Raw genomic sequence first — 17,928 nt, 5'->3', positions numbered from 1 at the left:
GTGCTCTCATTTTGCCGCTGTGTTCAATCAGACAAAATTACTTTAGACTTCTTTTGAATAGAAAGAACCACATGGTACACATATAAACTGTTCTGAATACTTTTCGTTGCCGGATCTCTTGTCGTGGAGATGCAGTATGGTTTATACACCAAATGTCCCAGGGCGAACTGCAATAAGAAAAAGAATTTTCAAACACAAAAGAAATCGTTCAAACACCGTTTGCTGAATTACCTGAGGCTGTTTGGGAAACAAGCTGGCGCTCCTCTGTCGAGGAATTGATCTGAAAGTGATCTGACATCCTAAAGTGTTCTTTTCTTTCCGAAAAAGTTAACAGTCAGACTGTCACGGTTATGCGTGACATTGAAATGATATTCTTGACAGTTAATTGACAAAGGAAAAAATCCCAGGTCATTCACGACTGACCCGAAAGCGAAAGTGTTTTTATAAACACACCCAACTCACTTGCGACGCTTGAGTCACGTGACAAACATGGCGGAGGCTGGAGGATATCCATCGTTCGGTGGATACGACGAAGAGTTTGTGAGTGCAGTGGATGAAGATTGGGAATGTCCAGTCTGTCATTTACCATTGAAAGATGCAGTCCAAACTGAAGAATGTGGCCATCGATTTTGCAGAAAGTGTCTTGAAGGGCACTTTTTAAGGTTAGCGTTCCTTGATAAGTTTTAACTTCGAGGACTTAATCGCGGAGGAATATGTATGGTTGGCTCTGATAGTCAAAAGAAAATTTATAAGGCTGACATACTGAAGGAAACTTTCTTCTCGACCCCATCGAAGACCGACGAACGAAGTATATTCCGGCAGGCTCAACCAACCAAGCTGTATTGAAACAACTGAAGACGGAAGAATGGTTCCCATGTAATATCAACTGCCGTGAAATCCGAATTAACGAGGTTTTTCGTTCCAGTCCAAAAAACGTAGTGTACAATTAATCATCAACGGTCACGAAGAGCATTACAATTCAACGGAATCAACGCTGACGAAGCGCTCATCCGCATTATGTTCCATAGATCAATGAAATCAGTGATGCAGAAACTTGCATTGGTATTTTTCAGAATTACTAAACGTCCATCTGTTTGTGCAATTGTTCTTTTCTGGTACCGAGTTGTATTCACCACTACACGGTTATTCAGGACTTTCAAATTGTGACCATAAAGCTAGAGATAAAGGAAGTGGAAAATGCGTAACAATTGTCTCAGTTCATGCGGTTATCTAAACGAGCAAATGTTGTTCCTGCCTCACGAAAACGCTGATGAATAGGACAGTTTGAAATCATATTCTTCATAAAGGAACTCAGTTTCCTTTGAGCCAATTTCAAAAGACTTTGACCGGCTTGTATTTTACATGCTGGATCCCGGCTTTTGAGACTTTTACGTGCGAACACAACTGAGAGAGAAGTCAACAAGTTCAGATTGTTTGTCTGTATGCGTTTCAGGGATTAGAAGAACAGAGTTTGTTGGCTACAAGTTTTAAGCTTTATTAAATTGGCTGTTTTAACTACTTCTGAAATAGACAAACCTGTCTATAAAAATCAAAGCAGGAGCGGGGCTACAAGTGAATAATTATGTGAAGGAATATCATGGTCTGTATTTTTATTATCAAAGGTTGCATTCTGGCAACGGGAATTTTGAATTTAAATTTTGTTTGAATTATTTTTATACAGACTGGAGCGTGACAACAAACCCTTAAGCTGTCCCGTGGATCGAAACAATCTGACTCGGGAAAGGGTAAGAGAACTAAAATAATATCTATACAAAATAGAAGTATATATCACAGTCACGTTGAAAAGCTTTACAATTGGAAGCTTTATCAGGGGCAAGTATAATTTAATCTACGATTCATCTTGTATAGATTTAAATTCGTGATAGGGGAAATAAAAGACTAATAAATAATGATTAACAATAAAACTATGTGATGATCGAGTTAAAAAGAGCCACTTTGTCACGAACACTGCAATGATAAAAGATATTAAACTGGTTTGCTTTGAATCAAAATATGAAATGGAATGGACATTCGTTGAGCCTGTGCATCATGCAGGATCATCTGTATCCATCTGTGAACACCATAGGATGTTCTCAAAGGATTGAACTCAGGCTCGGCTATTATAAAGGAAATGTTTTCGGATTGGATTGATATAAAAATAATTATCAAAAAGTGTCAAACCATTTTTGACACTTTTTGATAATTATTTTTATATCAATCCAATCCGAAAACATTTTCAAGTGTTACGCATCTCCAAGGAACTTTCCTTTCTCCGTTCATTATTATAAAGGAAATACTGCCTTAAAAATCACAGCCCCTAGAGTTAATTATTGGTGAGGCAACAGTGTGGTTCAAGGAGTCCTTCTTGTTACTAAAATTTGTCCAATAAATACACTAAGCCCCGAAATTTATGTGCACGATAAGGCTTATTTTGTTTTCTCAGTTGCTTGCTTTCTTTATTGTCAGGTTTTTGTATGGAAGAATAAATTAGTCCGAATAAGAATACAATAAATGCGTGTAGCGAAACTCGTCCATTCATATTTGGTTTTGCTCCCTGACTAGAGCTTATCTTTTAACTCGACTTTTCACTTTCTAAAACTTAATCTGTCAACGTAGAAGCCATAAATCAACTGGATTTATAAACAGTCGTAACATTTTTTTTTCTGTAGGACATGTTTCCTGACAAAGCAACAAATCGAAAGATTCTCTCGTTTGTTATCAAGTGTCCAAGTGAAGGATGTCAGTGGACTGGTGAACTGAGGTCAAAAGAGGTAAGATGCTCCATTTCCTGAAACAGGTTTCATGAAAATAGTGTAAATAATATGAGTGCATCATCCTTGGTCAAACCTTCTAGCGACGATCCATTTCAAGTCAGTAATTAGTATCTGCATATTTTGCATGTACTTTTCACATTATTATAGTCCTTGGCTTTAAACAAGAAAAAGCGTTAATACACAAGGATAACACTCTGTAGAACATATACTAGTTATGCAATGCTTTCGAGTGGTATACTTAACAATTATTCCACGAGCGCGCGTTGGATTTGAGATGATAGATAGCCAACGAGGCGCGATTCCTTGTATTATACTGCCATATTTATACCTGAGGTATAGTCCTACTCATCCAGTGAAGAATTAAAATGCAAATAGGACATGTTGGCTGTTTGAAATGGTTGTATGAGCGTAATCTTCATTGTTTGATTCAATTCTGAAAAGTACTCAGACAACCTGAGTAATGAACTGTGAAAGCATTTTAAAATGTGACGGATTGTTTTTGTTCTCTCTGTGTATAAAAGCAAGATACTTGTAAAAATATTTAAATATTATTTTTCCACTTTTCTTAAACAAAACAGGAGCATTTAGAATCTTGCCCCCTCAAAGTTGTTTCTTGCACAAACGAAAATTGTCAAGTGAAAATAACAAGGGGTGAAATGCAAGAACACATGACAACCATGTGTGAATGGAGGATTCTTCAATGCACGTACTGCAGTGCGTCACACACAGCGTGTGATACAGAGGTAAGAACCTTGGTTTGTTGAGAAGTAAAATAATGGCAACGTTTTGAATACCGTATTTTCTCGATTAAACGCAGTTTTGACCCGGCGATTTTTCGAGGCCGGCGTTTAATCGGGGTCCGGCGTTCATTAATGAAATGCGATTTTCAGCCATTTTTTCCAGGTTGTTTTATTATTACCGATCCTCCGAAATCTACGGGCAGTTTGTCAGCGCTGGACTATTTTTCCCCTGGATTATCCGAAGTTATAGTATTATGGTACCGCACATACAGTACCATTTGGGCTCTATCCTGTATATTGTAATACGCTATATATTATACGAATGGAAAATCAAGGAACCGAAGAAACATTTGAAATTGATTGCTGTGTGCAGGGATACCACGTTACCGAGAAAAACTGGAAAGATATCGCGATCGGCAAAGGTCTTAAACAACAAGTACGACCCATGTGCGATGGCTGTTTATCGTGAGCATGGACCTGGTAACGAAAGGATAAATGTCGGGCATATACCTATTGAGCTGTCATCGACTCTTCGCTTCTTCGTCAAACATGGAGGGAATATTTCACGTAAAGTGTCTAAAGTGAGACAGAAAAACTATCGAGCAAGCAATTTGGACAAGGTGGTGTTGAAGTCCCTATTACTAGAGACCTTTAGATTCTAATACGAGTACGAGTACGACTCATTCTCGACCCCAGTGCTTACGCTTCTAACAATCTGAATGACCGCGTAAGCTCTGGGAAACTCTGCGCACGCGTAGCCAAAATTTGGCTAACTGGACATCATAGCGCATGCTCGGTTCTTCCAACACAAAATGGCGGCCTTGAGCAGAGCAGAAGAGTTCGCTTTAGCAAAGGATGGTAGAGACTGTGACTTTCAGATAAAGCCCGAACAAAAGAAAATAATTGATGCTGTAGTTTGTCGTAAGAAAGATGTATTAGGTATTTTACCAACGGGATTTGGAAAGTCCCTTATCTTTCACTTGCTGAGTAATGTGTTCGACTTCATGGAAGCCGGACAACCTCCCGCGAAAGGGAGAAGCACCACAATCGTCATATCGCCACTAAATGCGCTGATGCGCGACCAGATCAGCAAACTTGGCCAAGAAGACAAATGATTTGGTGATTTTGCAAGCTCGGGAAGGCAAACTACAACTCGTTTTTCCTCACCCAGAGTTTGTTATCGAGAATACAACCAAATCCACGCTCAAGACCTCCACATTTGAGAAACACGTACGCTGTATTGTCGTAGATGAGGCGCACTTAGTGGATGACTGGTGGGTGCTTCTCTAAATGTTCTATTGCCCGAAATTGTTGCTATGGGCCATACCATTTTATATCCGCATCCCCCGCCCCCTATTGAAGTATTAATAATTAATATGCTTTAAGACCGCTTCAGAGGAAATTATCCCCCTTCAGAATCCATTTTCAAGCAAACATCCCCTCGTATCTCTGAGACACCCCTTTGGAAATGGCTTTGTGTTGGATTCACCCTCTTGGATTCTTGAATGATTTCTCCCCCACTTTGGAAATCAATGGTTTGGGGGTGGGAAGGGGGGGGGGGGGGGGGAGGTGCGGATAAAAATTGGAATGGTCCTATATAATTGGATGAGCTTACAATAATATACGCTGTGTCTAGCTACTGTAGATATGCAGCAGCTAGGAAATGTTAAGCTTACTAGATTCTCCTGACCATTAAAATACAATATAGTTAATAAATAATGGAAGAACATTTTGTCTGAATGATTAATTTTTTTAAAACCAACAGTAAGTGTTGTGTTAAATGATGATACATTTTTTCAGCTGGGAGACCATCCCTTCCAGCTGCATGGCCTTCTTCTTGGACTATCCCTCTAAGTCTATGGTATTGGGGACACCAAAGTGACAGACCCTTCTAATCTCATGTTGCATATTGTTTTTATTTTATTATCCGTGTAAGAAACAATTTTGCCCAGCTTTTGGAAAGCTGCTCTAACATTCGAAGGGCAATTCATTTGGGTGTCCCCTACACAATGGAAGAGTACTTCCAAGAGGCAGGCCGAGCTAGTTGGGATGGCCTGCCTTCTGAGGCAATTGTTTATTTCAATTGTTACGATGTCAGTAAGGCAAAGCGTGGCCTTCAGGATACGATGATAAAGTTTGTGAAATCAACAACTGAATGTAAACGTGAAATTATTCTTCAGCACTTTGGGCATTCTGCCCCCAAAAGAAGTGACGGTGGCCACAGTTGCTGTGACCATCACAGAAACATTTGTACATGTCAACTGTGTAAAAGTAAAATCAAACCGGTAAGTGAAGATGTTCTTCCCAGCACAGCACCTGCTGCCAGCACAGTCATTGTCTCTAAAGAACAAGCTGACCTGTTTCGTCAAAAGCTTCTGCAATGTCGAAACACCCTTCGCAGTTCACGATGTTGTGTAGGAATTGTAAGCATATCAACTGGCTTTAGTTTGGAACTTGTTGATATGGCAGTAAACAACATTGAACACCTTGATTCAGTTGAAAGCATTTTATCCTTGCCACCTGTTTTCAGTGAATACAATGCTAAAGTTATTTTTGACATTCTGCAAAATGTCCTGGGTAAGGTGGACGTACACATGGAATAACAAGTGGAGTTTAGTAACTTAATATGGAGTCTGAAGGGCTGGATATAACAGCCACAAGCTGCCCAGGTAGAAATCACTCATCCATACATGTAGAAGAATAATTATTTTATTTCCCCAGCATCAAACACTGTGTTACATGTACATGTATCTTATCTCTTTCCCCTAATTTAATATGACACTCTTAATACAGTACTGCAGAGTTCAAAAAGTAGTTGTGGTTGTGTTTTTCCATCTTTTGTTTCTTCAGTTACTAAGTAATTTTCAGCGAGAGAACGAAAATCTTTTCGCCTTTTAAACACTCTGGGGCCGAAATATTCTTCAAATAATCTGTGGTACAGCAATCGCTTTTGGCAGAGAAATGATCAATAAATTATTGTTACCAAAGAATGAAATGACCACAACAAAATAAACTTACAAGTGGCAAGGCGTGCGATCATGGGTAAATGCAGTGGTCATATTACAAACTCAAAAATTAGGCTAATCAGATCATGAATTGGCAAAAACTAATTTTCCTCAGATTGACTGAACACATTTTTTGAAAAGGTATCAGTATCATTTACAATGACATGTTTGGGGCATTGGAATGTAGGTAAACAAATTAATTGAAAACTTTATTAACCTGTCGAGTAAAATCTAGCAGTGCAGATTTCCCCACTGCTAATAGGGGACACCTAACTTTCTAAAATACAATCTAAAAATGTAAAAAAACTAATCTAAAATACAACTTTCTATGCCTTCTACACTGACCATGACCACTTATTATAAAGCATTATAAAACAGGTCTCTACTTATCTATGGAAGATATATATCTGTTCTGGTTACAACTCTAGGACTGTTTTAAAAATCTCTACATAATTATTTGCAATCTTTGCACATATATACAACTGTGAAAGGTGTATTTGAATGTGCCTTGTAAAAGAAAAAAAACCAAGTCTTTCTTTGTATCAATTTACATGGCATTTAGAGGTAGTGCTGTCTTTCAAACCATTTGTCCCCTTTAGGGCTAGAGAAATCTGATATTTTTTGTTGAGACGATATAGAAACATAGCTAATAATATTATTACTTCAGAGAAAAAAGGCTTCAGAGATGGCCTTCTGTGAGACTTCTTTTTCTACACCAAATGTCACAAACAACTAAAATCTCTTTTGGAAAGGCACAGCCCTTGAAGTTTAACAACAAATTTAGTTTAGAAATATGGAACCTAGGAACCTGAGGTTTGGCGTTGGGTTTATGTTTAACACAACTTCAAATTATATGCCAAATGGCAACACCAGTACTTGCAACCAAAATTAGATGAATGTTAATTTGTTTATTTTTAAATGAATCGGACTTCTGATATTGAGTGCAAGCCATAAAAACCTTCCTCACTTGGCTTTTGATGAGAAAATCAAAGTGTTGATGGTTTGAGGCTAGGTCTGTCCCTGAAGTGCTGAAAATTCACTACAGCATTGACTCTCTACCCACGTGTATTGTTAGGAACTGGCAAAAAAAATGTACAACTGCAATGGACTCACTGTTGAGAAATTTTCTGGTGAAATTTTGTTGGTAGAAGGTCACCTTTGAGGATTTATAAAAAAAAGCCACTACCTTGGTGTTCTTGGATTTATGGTTGAACAATTAATTTCTCTTAAACAAATTGCATTCAAATGATGAGATTACAAAAACATTGTCATTGAATGTTATTAGACTTATAATATTCATTTTCATATTTATAAGAAGAAATAGGCATACACAAAAGATTTTGATGTGTTTGTGTTCTGTATCGAGTTTTGTAATCTCAAGTTTAAGAGCTAACCCATTCCCAGTGCTGGTATCCCTGAGCAAAAAAGATTTGGTTCCCACCTTGCAAAGATGACCGCAGTCTGCTTAAAACTTCCAACATGATGAATAATAAAGTTTGGGGGTTATGTCTACTAGGCTAGTGGATTAGTTTGGACATTTTGCCCCATGCATTCAAATTCTCTTTCACCAATACACTTGGTAACACCCCACCCCCCTCCCCCCCACACACACACACACACACACCTCCAGGTATGTTTGGAATGAAACTATAAAATATCCTTGGGCTCATAAATTGGTGTGTCCTTGTTGTTTTCACAAGAAGTCTGAGTGGCCTCTTGTAACCTTCTCACTTCTTGAATTTTTCACCTGAAAAATAACGGTTTTAAAATAAAAGATCTAGTGAGAGTTGCTGTGGTTGAGGGGAATTTTTCAAAGGCCCATGTTTCACCTTTTTCCTTTTATAAACACATGAAAACATTATACAATTTTTATATCAAACTAAGCAAAAGGGCAGGACCTTGACTTGTAAATCATAAGTTGCATGGAACTAAGTAACTTACTTTCCAGTATTGGTTCTGAACATTACAACGTATTAATGAAATAAGGTAAAGGGCTTGTTGAATTTACAAAAAAACCAAAAAAACGGCTTTATTGGATGCAAGGGTACTGAATTAGAAACCTATCTACCTTGGATGAGCCAGCAATCAAACGATTTCTGCGTGTATCCCTCTTAAAACAAAGCCTAAATTAAAATTGCTTAGAAACTCGATGAAATACTGCCGGTCACTTTTAGAAAATCATTCTTACTTAAACAATCTCAAACTGATCTGAAATGATTTAAAGGTGCGCACATACAGCTTAATTAAAAGAATTGAAGTTACCTTTCCTCCACGATTGATAGAGCCACGGCTGAATTTTCTCAGTCCTTTATAGATACGGTCAATCACCATTTACTTCTGTTGCAATATTTACGACAAAAAAAATCCTCCAGCCCAGTATGTATGCTTGTGCTCGCAATACATCGAGGCAGATGTCGCGGAAGAAAGACTCGATCGCTCCCAAAAGCGGACAATTCTGCACTAAAAGTATCCTCGCGCTTAAAAAAAATCCTTGCCTTTATTTCCGCCATCGTGATTAAAGAATACGCATGAAAAAGAAATCCTTATTTCGGCCGCCATCGCCGCCATGTTTGTTTATAATGTTTTCGTTGGCGCGCCCGTCATCGGAACCTGGGCTCTAGGAAAGGGATTAACCAATCAGTCAAAAGTCTCCTTTGTTTCAATTGTTTCAGCCGTAAACCAATCAGGAGCGGTATAGGTCCCAGGGTTCCCCAGAGCTCTTCCTCCCTGCTGGTCATGCGCAGAAGAGCTCTGGGGTCGAGAATGGAGTACGACTACGAGTTTCTCCAATAAACAAAGAGTGCGCACGCGTGAAGCAGTGTCATTTTGGCGGGAAAACGAGATAGCTGTCGTCATTTTGCTACGAGTTTTTGTAAGAATCTCGTAGTGGCGAAAACGAGTCCTCAAAACGTAGGTGATCTCGTCTTTTTGGAAACACGAAAGGGCTTAACTATCATCATTCAAGCCAACTGCGTCAAGTTCGTCGTTCGTAAAGAGTGAAATGAAACTTTCCGTGATATACCTGTTCTTAGTACTTCGCTAAAAACTCGAAGTCAAATCTCGTAGTCGTACTTGTACTGGTTCTAGAATCTAAAGGTCTCTACTGTGCAATGGGCGATTTCCTCCCAGAAAGAACAACTCATGAAAAGACTGAAACAACTTATAAACAAAGGCTGGAGGGATCCTCGCGACTCAAACGACAGTGAGCACTACAACACGAGAAAGAAAGTGCGTCAATAATTTGTTACGCCGGTATTTTTCCTTTGAACGTTTATTAAAATACCAAAACAGCATACCGCGTACTTGGTATGTCGTAGCAGGTCGACCCCTAATAAACGCCGGGACCCCGATCAAACGCCGGGGCCCCGATTAAACGCACCCGGCGTTTATTTAAAAATCGGCAGTTTTGATACGAAGCCGTCGTTAAATCGGGGTCCGGCGTTTAATCAAGAAAATACGGTACATTAATGGGTCAGCAAATTCGTATCTAGCTCAAGATGATGAGCTAGCTTGTCTTCTGTCAATTATGTCTTCAGCTGCGTATATACCTAGGTACCTGTAGGTGAATTTAGCAAGCGTGTAAACAAATAAAAAAATATAAAGAATACAGAGCCAAAAAAGACAAAGGAAAAACAATAAACAATACACAGAAACAAATTAAAGTGCCAAAAGTGCATTAAAGTGCCAACTTTATTATACTTATCATTGACATTTTTGACACATTTTAGAGTTCATGACATTCTTACCGATTTTTAATTGTATGAATATATTTCTGAGCTGATTTTCCAGAAGGTGGCTACAGAAATTGACGTTTTTGTTAATTTTTCTTAAGATATTTATTTATTTATTTATTTATTTTTTGGCGTTTCCTATTGAATTTCACATCAGTAAGTTAATAGATTACAATGGTCATTAGCAAATATTCATAAAACCAAAATATTTTTCTCCTACCCCCCCCCCTCCCTCCCTGATTTGCTAACCTAGCCCCACTCTCTCTCAAACGTCTTCTAACCGCGCAACGATTTGGCTTTGAATCTGAGCTCAGAACTAAGTCATTAGAGCTAGCGTTTCGTTTGGCTTCCTGAAGCAAAGTTTTCCTGAGGACATCATTAAGTCTAGTGATGGAAGAAGTCTTACGAGTGCAGCGTCCTGTCTCGTCTAATATGCTCCCTTTTTTAGTTCTCTTTTTGAGCTAAACGGATAACTTTTAGTTACTCGGGCCTGAACTATAAAGGATAGCATGTTGTGTGCTTTGCTTGAGGAGGTGACAGTCTTTGGCTTTAAAAAGTAGGCCTTAGGGATGATTTCTTTTCGAGCAACGTGAAATTTCCGCGAATTTTTGACCCAGCCAAAGACTTAGTATATTTTTGTGGTGGAAAAGGGCGCTAACCCTTCCCTTTTCAAATGTTGATTTCAACATCCTGGACTTAAGCTGATATGGAAAACACAAGCAAGAATGGGCAAGGATTTTCTCTTCAAAAAGCGTGAGTATGAAAAGCTATTCGATTATTTTTCGCCGTTATGACTGTAGCGTTGTTAGGCTAGTCATCGATTAGTCGAGAAGTGCGATTTTGGTCGGATTTCCGGACTCAATGTCGTAAATAATTTCCAGATGTTCGTTCGGCGTGATTGTCATTACGTCTTGAATTTATAATGAAGACGGAAAATCAATTTAAAACGCTGTCTTGCCCCGATTAAGCTGATTCTGTTGTGGAAGGCTAGACTTGAGCGCTTAAATACCGGATTTTGTCTCATTTCACTCAGGTGTCAATGTCACGTCTAATTCCAAAGAATAGCCCCTCTTTTCTCTTGCATAGTATTTCCTGACCTTACTTTCTTGTGATGAACCGTACCTGGAGTATTGTTAATGACTAGCATATTTTCAAATTCTGTAGCCACCTTTTTGAAAATTAGCTCAGATTTATGCTAAGGTTTTTATTTTTTACTCGCACTTGAAAATGGCCTCAGAGAGGTCGAAACGTCGTGACTTTTTAGCGTGTATTTTCATTACAAAATCTATTTCAAAGAAATTACCCATCAAAAAAAGAGTCGTTTCAATTAATTCACCACAGCAAACGTTTTTCGCTCCTTTTCCAGTGCGAGGAAATTATCTGATTTCTAAGGTTCTTGATAGTGAAATGCCTTGCGTTGTTTCCTTAAAAGGCCCACCAAGGTGAATGTAACAGATTGCCATTCAACTGTCCCGAGAACTGTGGAGCAATCATTCCAAGAGAAGAGGTAGGTTCTGTGCTTGAGACTTTTGGTTAAAGAAAAGACTGAATGCTCTGTTTTTGAATTGTCAGCGGTTGCAACATTTTTATGTTCATTTTTCTTCGAAGTTTTCTGCAAAGTAGAACGAGATTATTCTTGAGAATGATGTATTATTCAAAGTGACACCGGCATACTGGGAACAAGGAAATCCGAGTGCTCCTTACAGGAGTGGAACCTAAGACCTTCCGACACTGTAGTTCAGATGCAATACCATTGAGCTACGGAAGACTTGTGGGAGCTAAGGCCATTAAACCAGGTTCATGTGACAGACACCCCTCATCCTTGGCTACATTTGAATGGATAAACTGAGAAAGAGAGATAATCTCATTCAAATCCTAGCACTATGCAGGATGTTTTTTCCACTGATGAACCTAGTTTAATGACCTTAGCTCCCACGAGTCTCTTGTAGCTCAGTGGTAAAGCACCCGAACTAGTTATCGGAAGGTTTTAAGTTCGACTCCTGTTGGGAGACCTTGGATTTTCTTTTTGCAAGCATGCCTCTGTTAGTGACTGAAAAATATATTTACATATTTTATTTTTAATTCCTATTTTACTCTGATTTTGCCTTAGTTTGAAAACGACCCCATAAACATGATTCAGAGCTCAGAAATAAAAGGTATCCGTCCATCCATCCATCCATCCATCATTCCGTCCGTCACTCCGTCTTGTCTATATATCCGAATAATCCATTGATACGCAACCCAAGGCCTTATGAAGTTAAACCTCTTAACATCATCTGCCTTCTTAGGCTCAAGTTAGTCTCATTTGCTCACATTTCACCGTCAGACTGTTATATTTATCCATTCTTTTACTCTTTGGGGATACCCAAGCTGGAAGTTGTTGCTTATTTGATGAACAGTTTTTTTACAGAAGCGTTCTCTGGGTGGTGTAAATCTGGTTATGACTATTTTTATTTCCTGTTTGCCTCCGGATGAACCGTTTCCCGTTCACCGTAGCAGCATACACAACGTTCTGTGCCGCTTTGTTCCATCTTTATATACTACAGTCTTAAAATCGGTTTATGTAATTTTTTCACAGATTTTGTCTCATGTTGAGAAGGATTGTCCGCTGACCATGATTTCGTGTCCATATGCTGGGATGGGTTGCACGAGCAAGGTAATGGGCCATTTTCAAGAATGACACCTTATTTGTATTTCTGAAGCACATGCACTAGAACAGTCAGCGTTTGTGGTGTCCCATTGACTAATTAGAGCTCTTGTTTTCGAAACCCCACCGGGATTACAAAATGTTTATAACTGAAAGGCTATCTTTAAAACAGGAAATTGAAAACGGGGGAACGCAGGAACGCAGGAACGCAGGAACGCAGGAACGGAAGAACGGGGAACAGGGAACGGGGGAACGGGGAATCTTTAAAATGGGAAATCTTTAAAACGGGTAATCTTTAAAAGCGGGAAGATGGCAAAACGCAGACACAGTTTTTTAGCGCCTTTGTGTCCGGAAATTGAGCGTGAACCGATGAATTAAATTAGCGAAAAACAAAATTCGGTTTGACTTGTAGCTCAGTTTCAAAAGGTGATTTGAACGCTCGTATTCAGAGGAAATTAAAAATTCGATAATTCATTTTAAAGTATTTCAAAATTCTTGGTATAGTTTTATTGCCAGCTCTTTAAGCTTTATTTGATAGAGAGGTTTAGGTACAGTTTAAACTGAACTCGCTACATCGCTCGGCCACGAGGCACCTCTGAAGGTATACGGTAACCGGAATGTGTTTAAATGAAGAAAGCGGAAATTTTTTAAAGCCGGAGTCAATAATCTTTAAAATGGACAAACTTTAAAAGCGGATTCTTGCTCCAGCGAGGATCTTCTGCAGTGAACCGAAAACCATTATTCTGCACTTCTTAATTACATTGAAACGTGCTGAGACTTTGTTCGGAATAGCAGTGTTATGTTCTTTAGAATACAGTCGGACCTCTATTAAGCAGCCACCTATTAAGCAGCCACCCTCCATTAAGCGGCCACTTTCCAAAGTCCCGAATTATTTTTTCGTCAGTAAAGTGCTGTATTCGATACCTCTATTCAACGGCCAACCTCTATTAAGCGGCCAGTTTTCAAAGTCCCCAGGGTGGCCGCTTAATAGAGGTCCGACTGTAATGCTTGTAAATAGATGATGCCTTTTGACGGTGTCCCTTAACGCGCTTACGATGTACGTTTCAATGTAATCAAGAAATGCACGAACAAATTTGACTACCTTGTTAATGAAATGCTGTGTATTCAAGATCTTAAACCAACACTGAATGTACACTCTTATTCTCTTCGTGCAATTAGCTTGGCACTTTTCCTATGGAAATTCGTTTTCAACTTAACCTATTCACAAACCGCTTTTTTATCATTAATTACTATTATCATTATCTGATCATTATTATTATTATTATTATTATTATTATTATAATTGTTGTTATTTAATTACAGCACTTACACTTACAAATCTAACACTTACTACACTTAAACAGCATCTTGCTACTACTTACAGATACTAGTACATGACAGACATTTTGAACAAAAAAGGCATGGTTTCACCTTCGTTTCCTATATGCTGTGCGCTGACTGACCTGTTTCCTTTTCAATTGACGACTGTAATGATAGCGTAGTTCAAGGAAATGAGCCGTCAGGAATTTTTCAAGGTTAACTGAGGCTGTGGATTGTTGTGCCGCATAAGCGTGTAAGGCAGTAGCCTGTTCCAGGCTCCTAGAGACACGCGCGAAGGAAAGGACGATGGGACGAAAACGACGGGGGTGGGGGAGAGAAAAAGAGGGAAAGAAGAGGAGCCTGTGATCATTTTCTTAAACACCTCATGCCGACCACTTTTTCCAAAATGTGTCAACATGTCAAAATGTCAAACTTTTCATTGTCACGGGTTTCGATTACTCGCGCAAGTTCTCGAGTTCGCGCGGTTGTCCATACATCACTTCGATGTCGCGGACACCGAAAGGTTCTCCGGGTTTGGGATTTCAACCCTCAAAATCCTGTAGATTTTGCCAAAAAAATTGGCGTGTCTTGGAACGAAAGTTCCCCGGGTGTCCTTGTTCATCGCCGTTCGAAATCATGGAGAAACTTATTAACGCGACGTTATCGAGCGACGATTCTCTAGTGTTGGCCGATGTTGTGTCTTCGCTTGGTTGTGTCTTCGCAAGCTTTTAAGAAACGAAGAGCTTTCCAGCTTTTTTTTTTTTGCCTCACTTGTGCAAAGACCCTGGCCGGAATTTATGGCTCGTTAAATGTTAAAATGGGGTTAACAGACCTGCACGACTCCCACTGTGTGTCCGTTGTTTTGATAAAAGCCTTTTCAGTTTTGCTTTTACAAGCATGTCTTTAAGCGATTTTCCTTTTGTATAAGAAATTCTTCCCTTTTGATCATTTGCTAAAGTTTATCGGCTCGAATTAATTGCAAGATTTCAGGTAGCGCTAAATAAATTTTATCTGTGAAGACACGGGATCCGTGGATTAATATTTCTTTATGCTATTGTATATCGCTGCGGGAAGATTTAAGTTGCCGCAGGATGTTTGTTTATCACGGATATGGGTGTAACAGATCCTCGTCTTTCAAAGCTTATCATTGTTGTCTCTCGCTTTCAAGAGCTATTTACTCCTTCCGAGTACTTTAACTTGCGGAAAATCTCGAAGATAATTCTCTAAAACTGCATTAAACTCATCAAAACCACGCGCGTGTGACACACTCGCCATTTTGACTCTTTCAGATTCTTTCGCAATATCTTTCGTTTGATGTGTGAGCTGTCAAAACTGACCAATCAGAAGGTATACCGGGAGCTGGTATACCGGCATGAGGTGTTTAAGAAAATGATTACAGGCTCCTCTTCTTTCCCTCTTTTTCTCTCCCCCATTCCCCCCTCGTTTTCATCCCCTCGCACTCTCCTTCGCGCCTCTCTCTAGGAGCCTGGAACAGGCTAGTAAGGCAGCTTTGATCGCCAATGGTTAAGATTATCAACTTTATTCCTTACCCAATCAGAACCGATATTCGCTCTCAGCTATGTTTACGCTGAATTCGTTTGCTGAGTTCAGCCGGCAATAAAATAATGGTTACCATTATTTTGCTCAAATGGTAAACTATGAGGCGATGCATAATCCAGGAAGATTAGTCGCATTTAAACGTATGTTTCCTCTCAGTCCCGCGAGGAACAGTTTTCTTCAGTGCTAAGGTTATTAGAATATTACGATGCTTTGATTTGTTCCTGTAGGTTCAGCGAAAAGAGGTTGAATCCCATCTTCAGTGTGCTACGAGACTTCATCTTGACTTGGCTTTTGTTAAACTTAGTTACACCAAGAGAGGATAAAGGTAAGAGAGGTAATCCCCCATATAGGCCCTGTCCCCATCATAATCCCTCTGAAGTTATTTTTAGAAGGTATCGATTTCTCGCGGATAATGTTACCTCGCGCGTTACGTGTCTTTCACCGTTTTCAATTTTACAACGGCTAATCACCATCTTACACTTCCATAAAAGAATTCAAATTGCTTCTCGCGTTACTTCCAACGAATCTCTAAGAAATACACACAATTTGAAAGCTAATAGAATGTAAATTTGAATGTCCGAAGAGATTTTAAACTCACTGTGACAAAAATGTCAAAATTTTCGTGCCGTGGTTGTGATCTTTATACTCGTCTGTTCAATCGCAGCTTCAGTTCAAATATAATGTAACACTCTTGCATAAATAAGCTAAGATTTGTTTCTCGCCTTTCTTTTAAAGAATCTCTTGGCTACATGCGTGATTAGAAAGCTAATGGAAGGTAGACTTCAATGACCAACGGGATTTGAACTAAGTGAGATAAAAATATCAAAATTTTCGTGCCGAGGTTGTGATGTTTATACTCGTCTGTTCAATCGCGGCTTTGACAGCTAAATGTAACACTCCCGCATGAAAAAAAAAGATTTATTTCTCGCCTTTCTTCCAACAAATCTCTTAACTACATACGTGATTTAAAAGTAAATAGAACGTAGATTTCAATGACTAGAGGAATTTTGTACTCACTGCGATAAAAATATCAAAATTCTTGCCGGAGGCTGTGATGTTTATACTCGTCTGTTCAATCGCGGCTTTCAATGTTTCGACAGCTATTAAAATATAACACTCTCGCATGAAAAAAAAGATTTATTTCTCGCCTATCTTCCAACAAATCTCTTAACTACATACGTGATTTAAAAGTAAATAGAACGTAGATTTCAATGACTGAAGGAATTTTGTACTCACTGCGATAAAAATATCAAAATTCTTGCCGGAGGTTGTGATGTTTATTCTCGTCTGTTCAATCGCGGCTTGCAATGTTTCGACAGCTAAATGTAATACTCTTGCATGAAAAAAAGATTTGTTCTCGCGTTTCTTCCAACGAATCTCTTAACTACATACGTGATTAGAAAGTAAATAGAACGTAGATTTCAATGACTGAAGGGATTTTGTACTCACTGCGATAAAAATATCGAAATTCGTGCCTAGGTTGAGATGTTTGTATTTGTCTGTTCAATCACGGCTTTCAATCTTCGCCAGCTAAATATTCTTGCATAATTTCCGCACAGCTGGGCTCTAAAACAAATCATGCCGGAGCGATTCTTCAGTTTCCAATCTGCCTTGATCAAATACAGCCACTTTAAACTCGCATTCGTCCACAAAACATATGCAGGCACCGCTTTCTGTATGCATGTTCGGCCATTTTGTTTTTAGATCAATTCGCGAAAGACGCGTAGCATTGAGTGGGAATCGGCTCAGCTGTCAACGTGGGTAAAATTCAGGATATATCATTGGCTAACACCTAACCCTCTTGGGACACTGGATCTCGCGGGAGATCTAAAAATAACTTTAGAGGGATTACGATGGGAATAGGGCCTATATGGGGGATTACCTCTCTTACCTTCATCCTCTCTTGGTTACACTCAAGAGGAGTTGCAAAAGTCACAAGAAGTCATACGGAAACTTGACGAGAAGGTCGAAACTCTGGAAAAGCTGTTTGAAGAGAAAGCTAAAACTGAAGACTCTGAGAGAACTACTCTAGAAAAGAAGATTCATACACTTGAAGGAGGCACCAAGAAGATGGAGGAAAAAGTGACTAAGTTGGACAAGGAACAGGTAAACCATTCCCAGTGCTGCATGTAAAATAATAACTGAGAAGAC

General features: G+C 39.1%; 1 protein-coding gene across 1 annotated transcript in view; it reads left to right on the top strand.

The window, feature by feature from the left end:
- The first annotated feature begins 435 nt into the window (after positions 1–435).
- Positions 436–17,928, top strand: part of LOC146448960 (TNF receptor-associated factor 4-like) — a 31,514-nt gene continuing 14,021 nt past the window's right edge. The window contains exons 1-8 of the mRNA XM_085102082.1: positions 436–662; positions 1,682–1,745; positions 2,670–2,771; positions 3,353–3,517; positions 11,683–11,757; positions 12,829–12,906; positions 16,005–16,097; positions 17,668–17,883. Coding sequence (XP_084958208.1) covers positions 490–662; positions 1,682–1,745; positions 2,670–2,771; positions 3,353–3,517; positions 11,683–11,757; positions 12,829–12,906; positions 16,005–16,097; positions 17,668–17,883 — 966 coding nt within the window. The 5' untranslated portion in view covers positions 436–489. The remainder of the gene's footprint in view (positions 663–1,681; positions 1,746–2,669; positions 2,772–3,352; positions 3,518–11,682; positions 11,758–12,828; positions 12,907–16,004; positions 16,098–17,667; positions 17,884–17,928) is intronic.

The sequence above is a fragment of the Pavona decussata genome, unplaced genomic scaffold (genome assembly GCF_977016875.1).
Source record: "Pavona decussata unplaced genomic scaffold, jaPavDecu1.1 SCAFFOLD_726, whole genome shotgun sequence".
NCBI classification, from domain to species: domain Eukaryota; kingdom Metazoa; phylum Cnidaria; class Anthozoa; order Scleractinia; family Agariciidae; genus Pavona; species Pavona decussata.
This window is presented reverse-complemented; position numbering and strand designations above follow the sequence as displayed.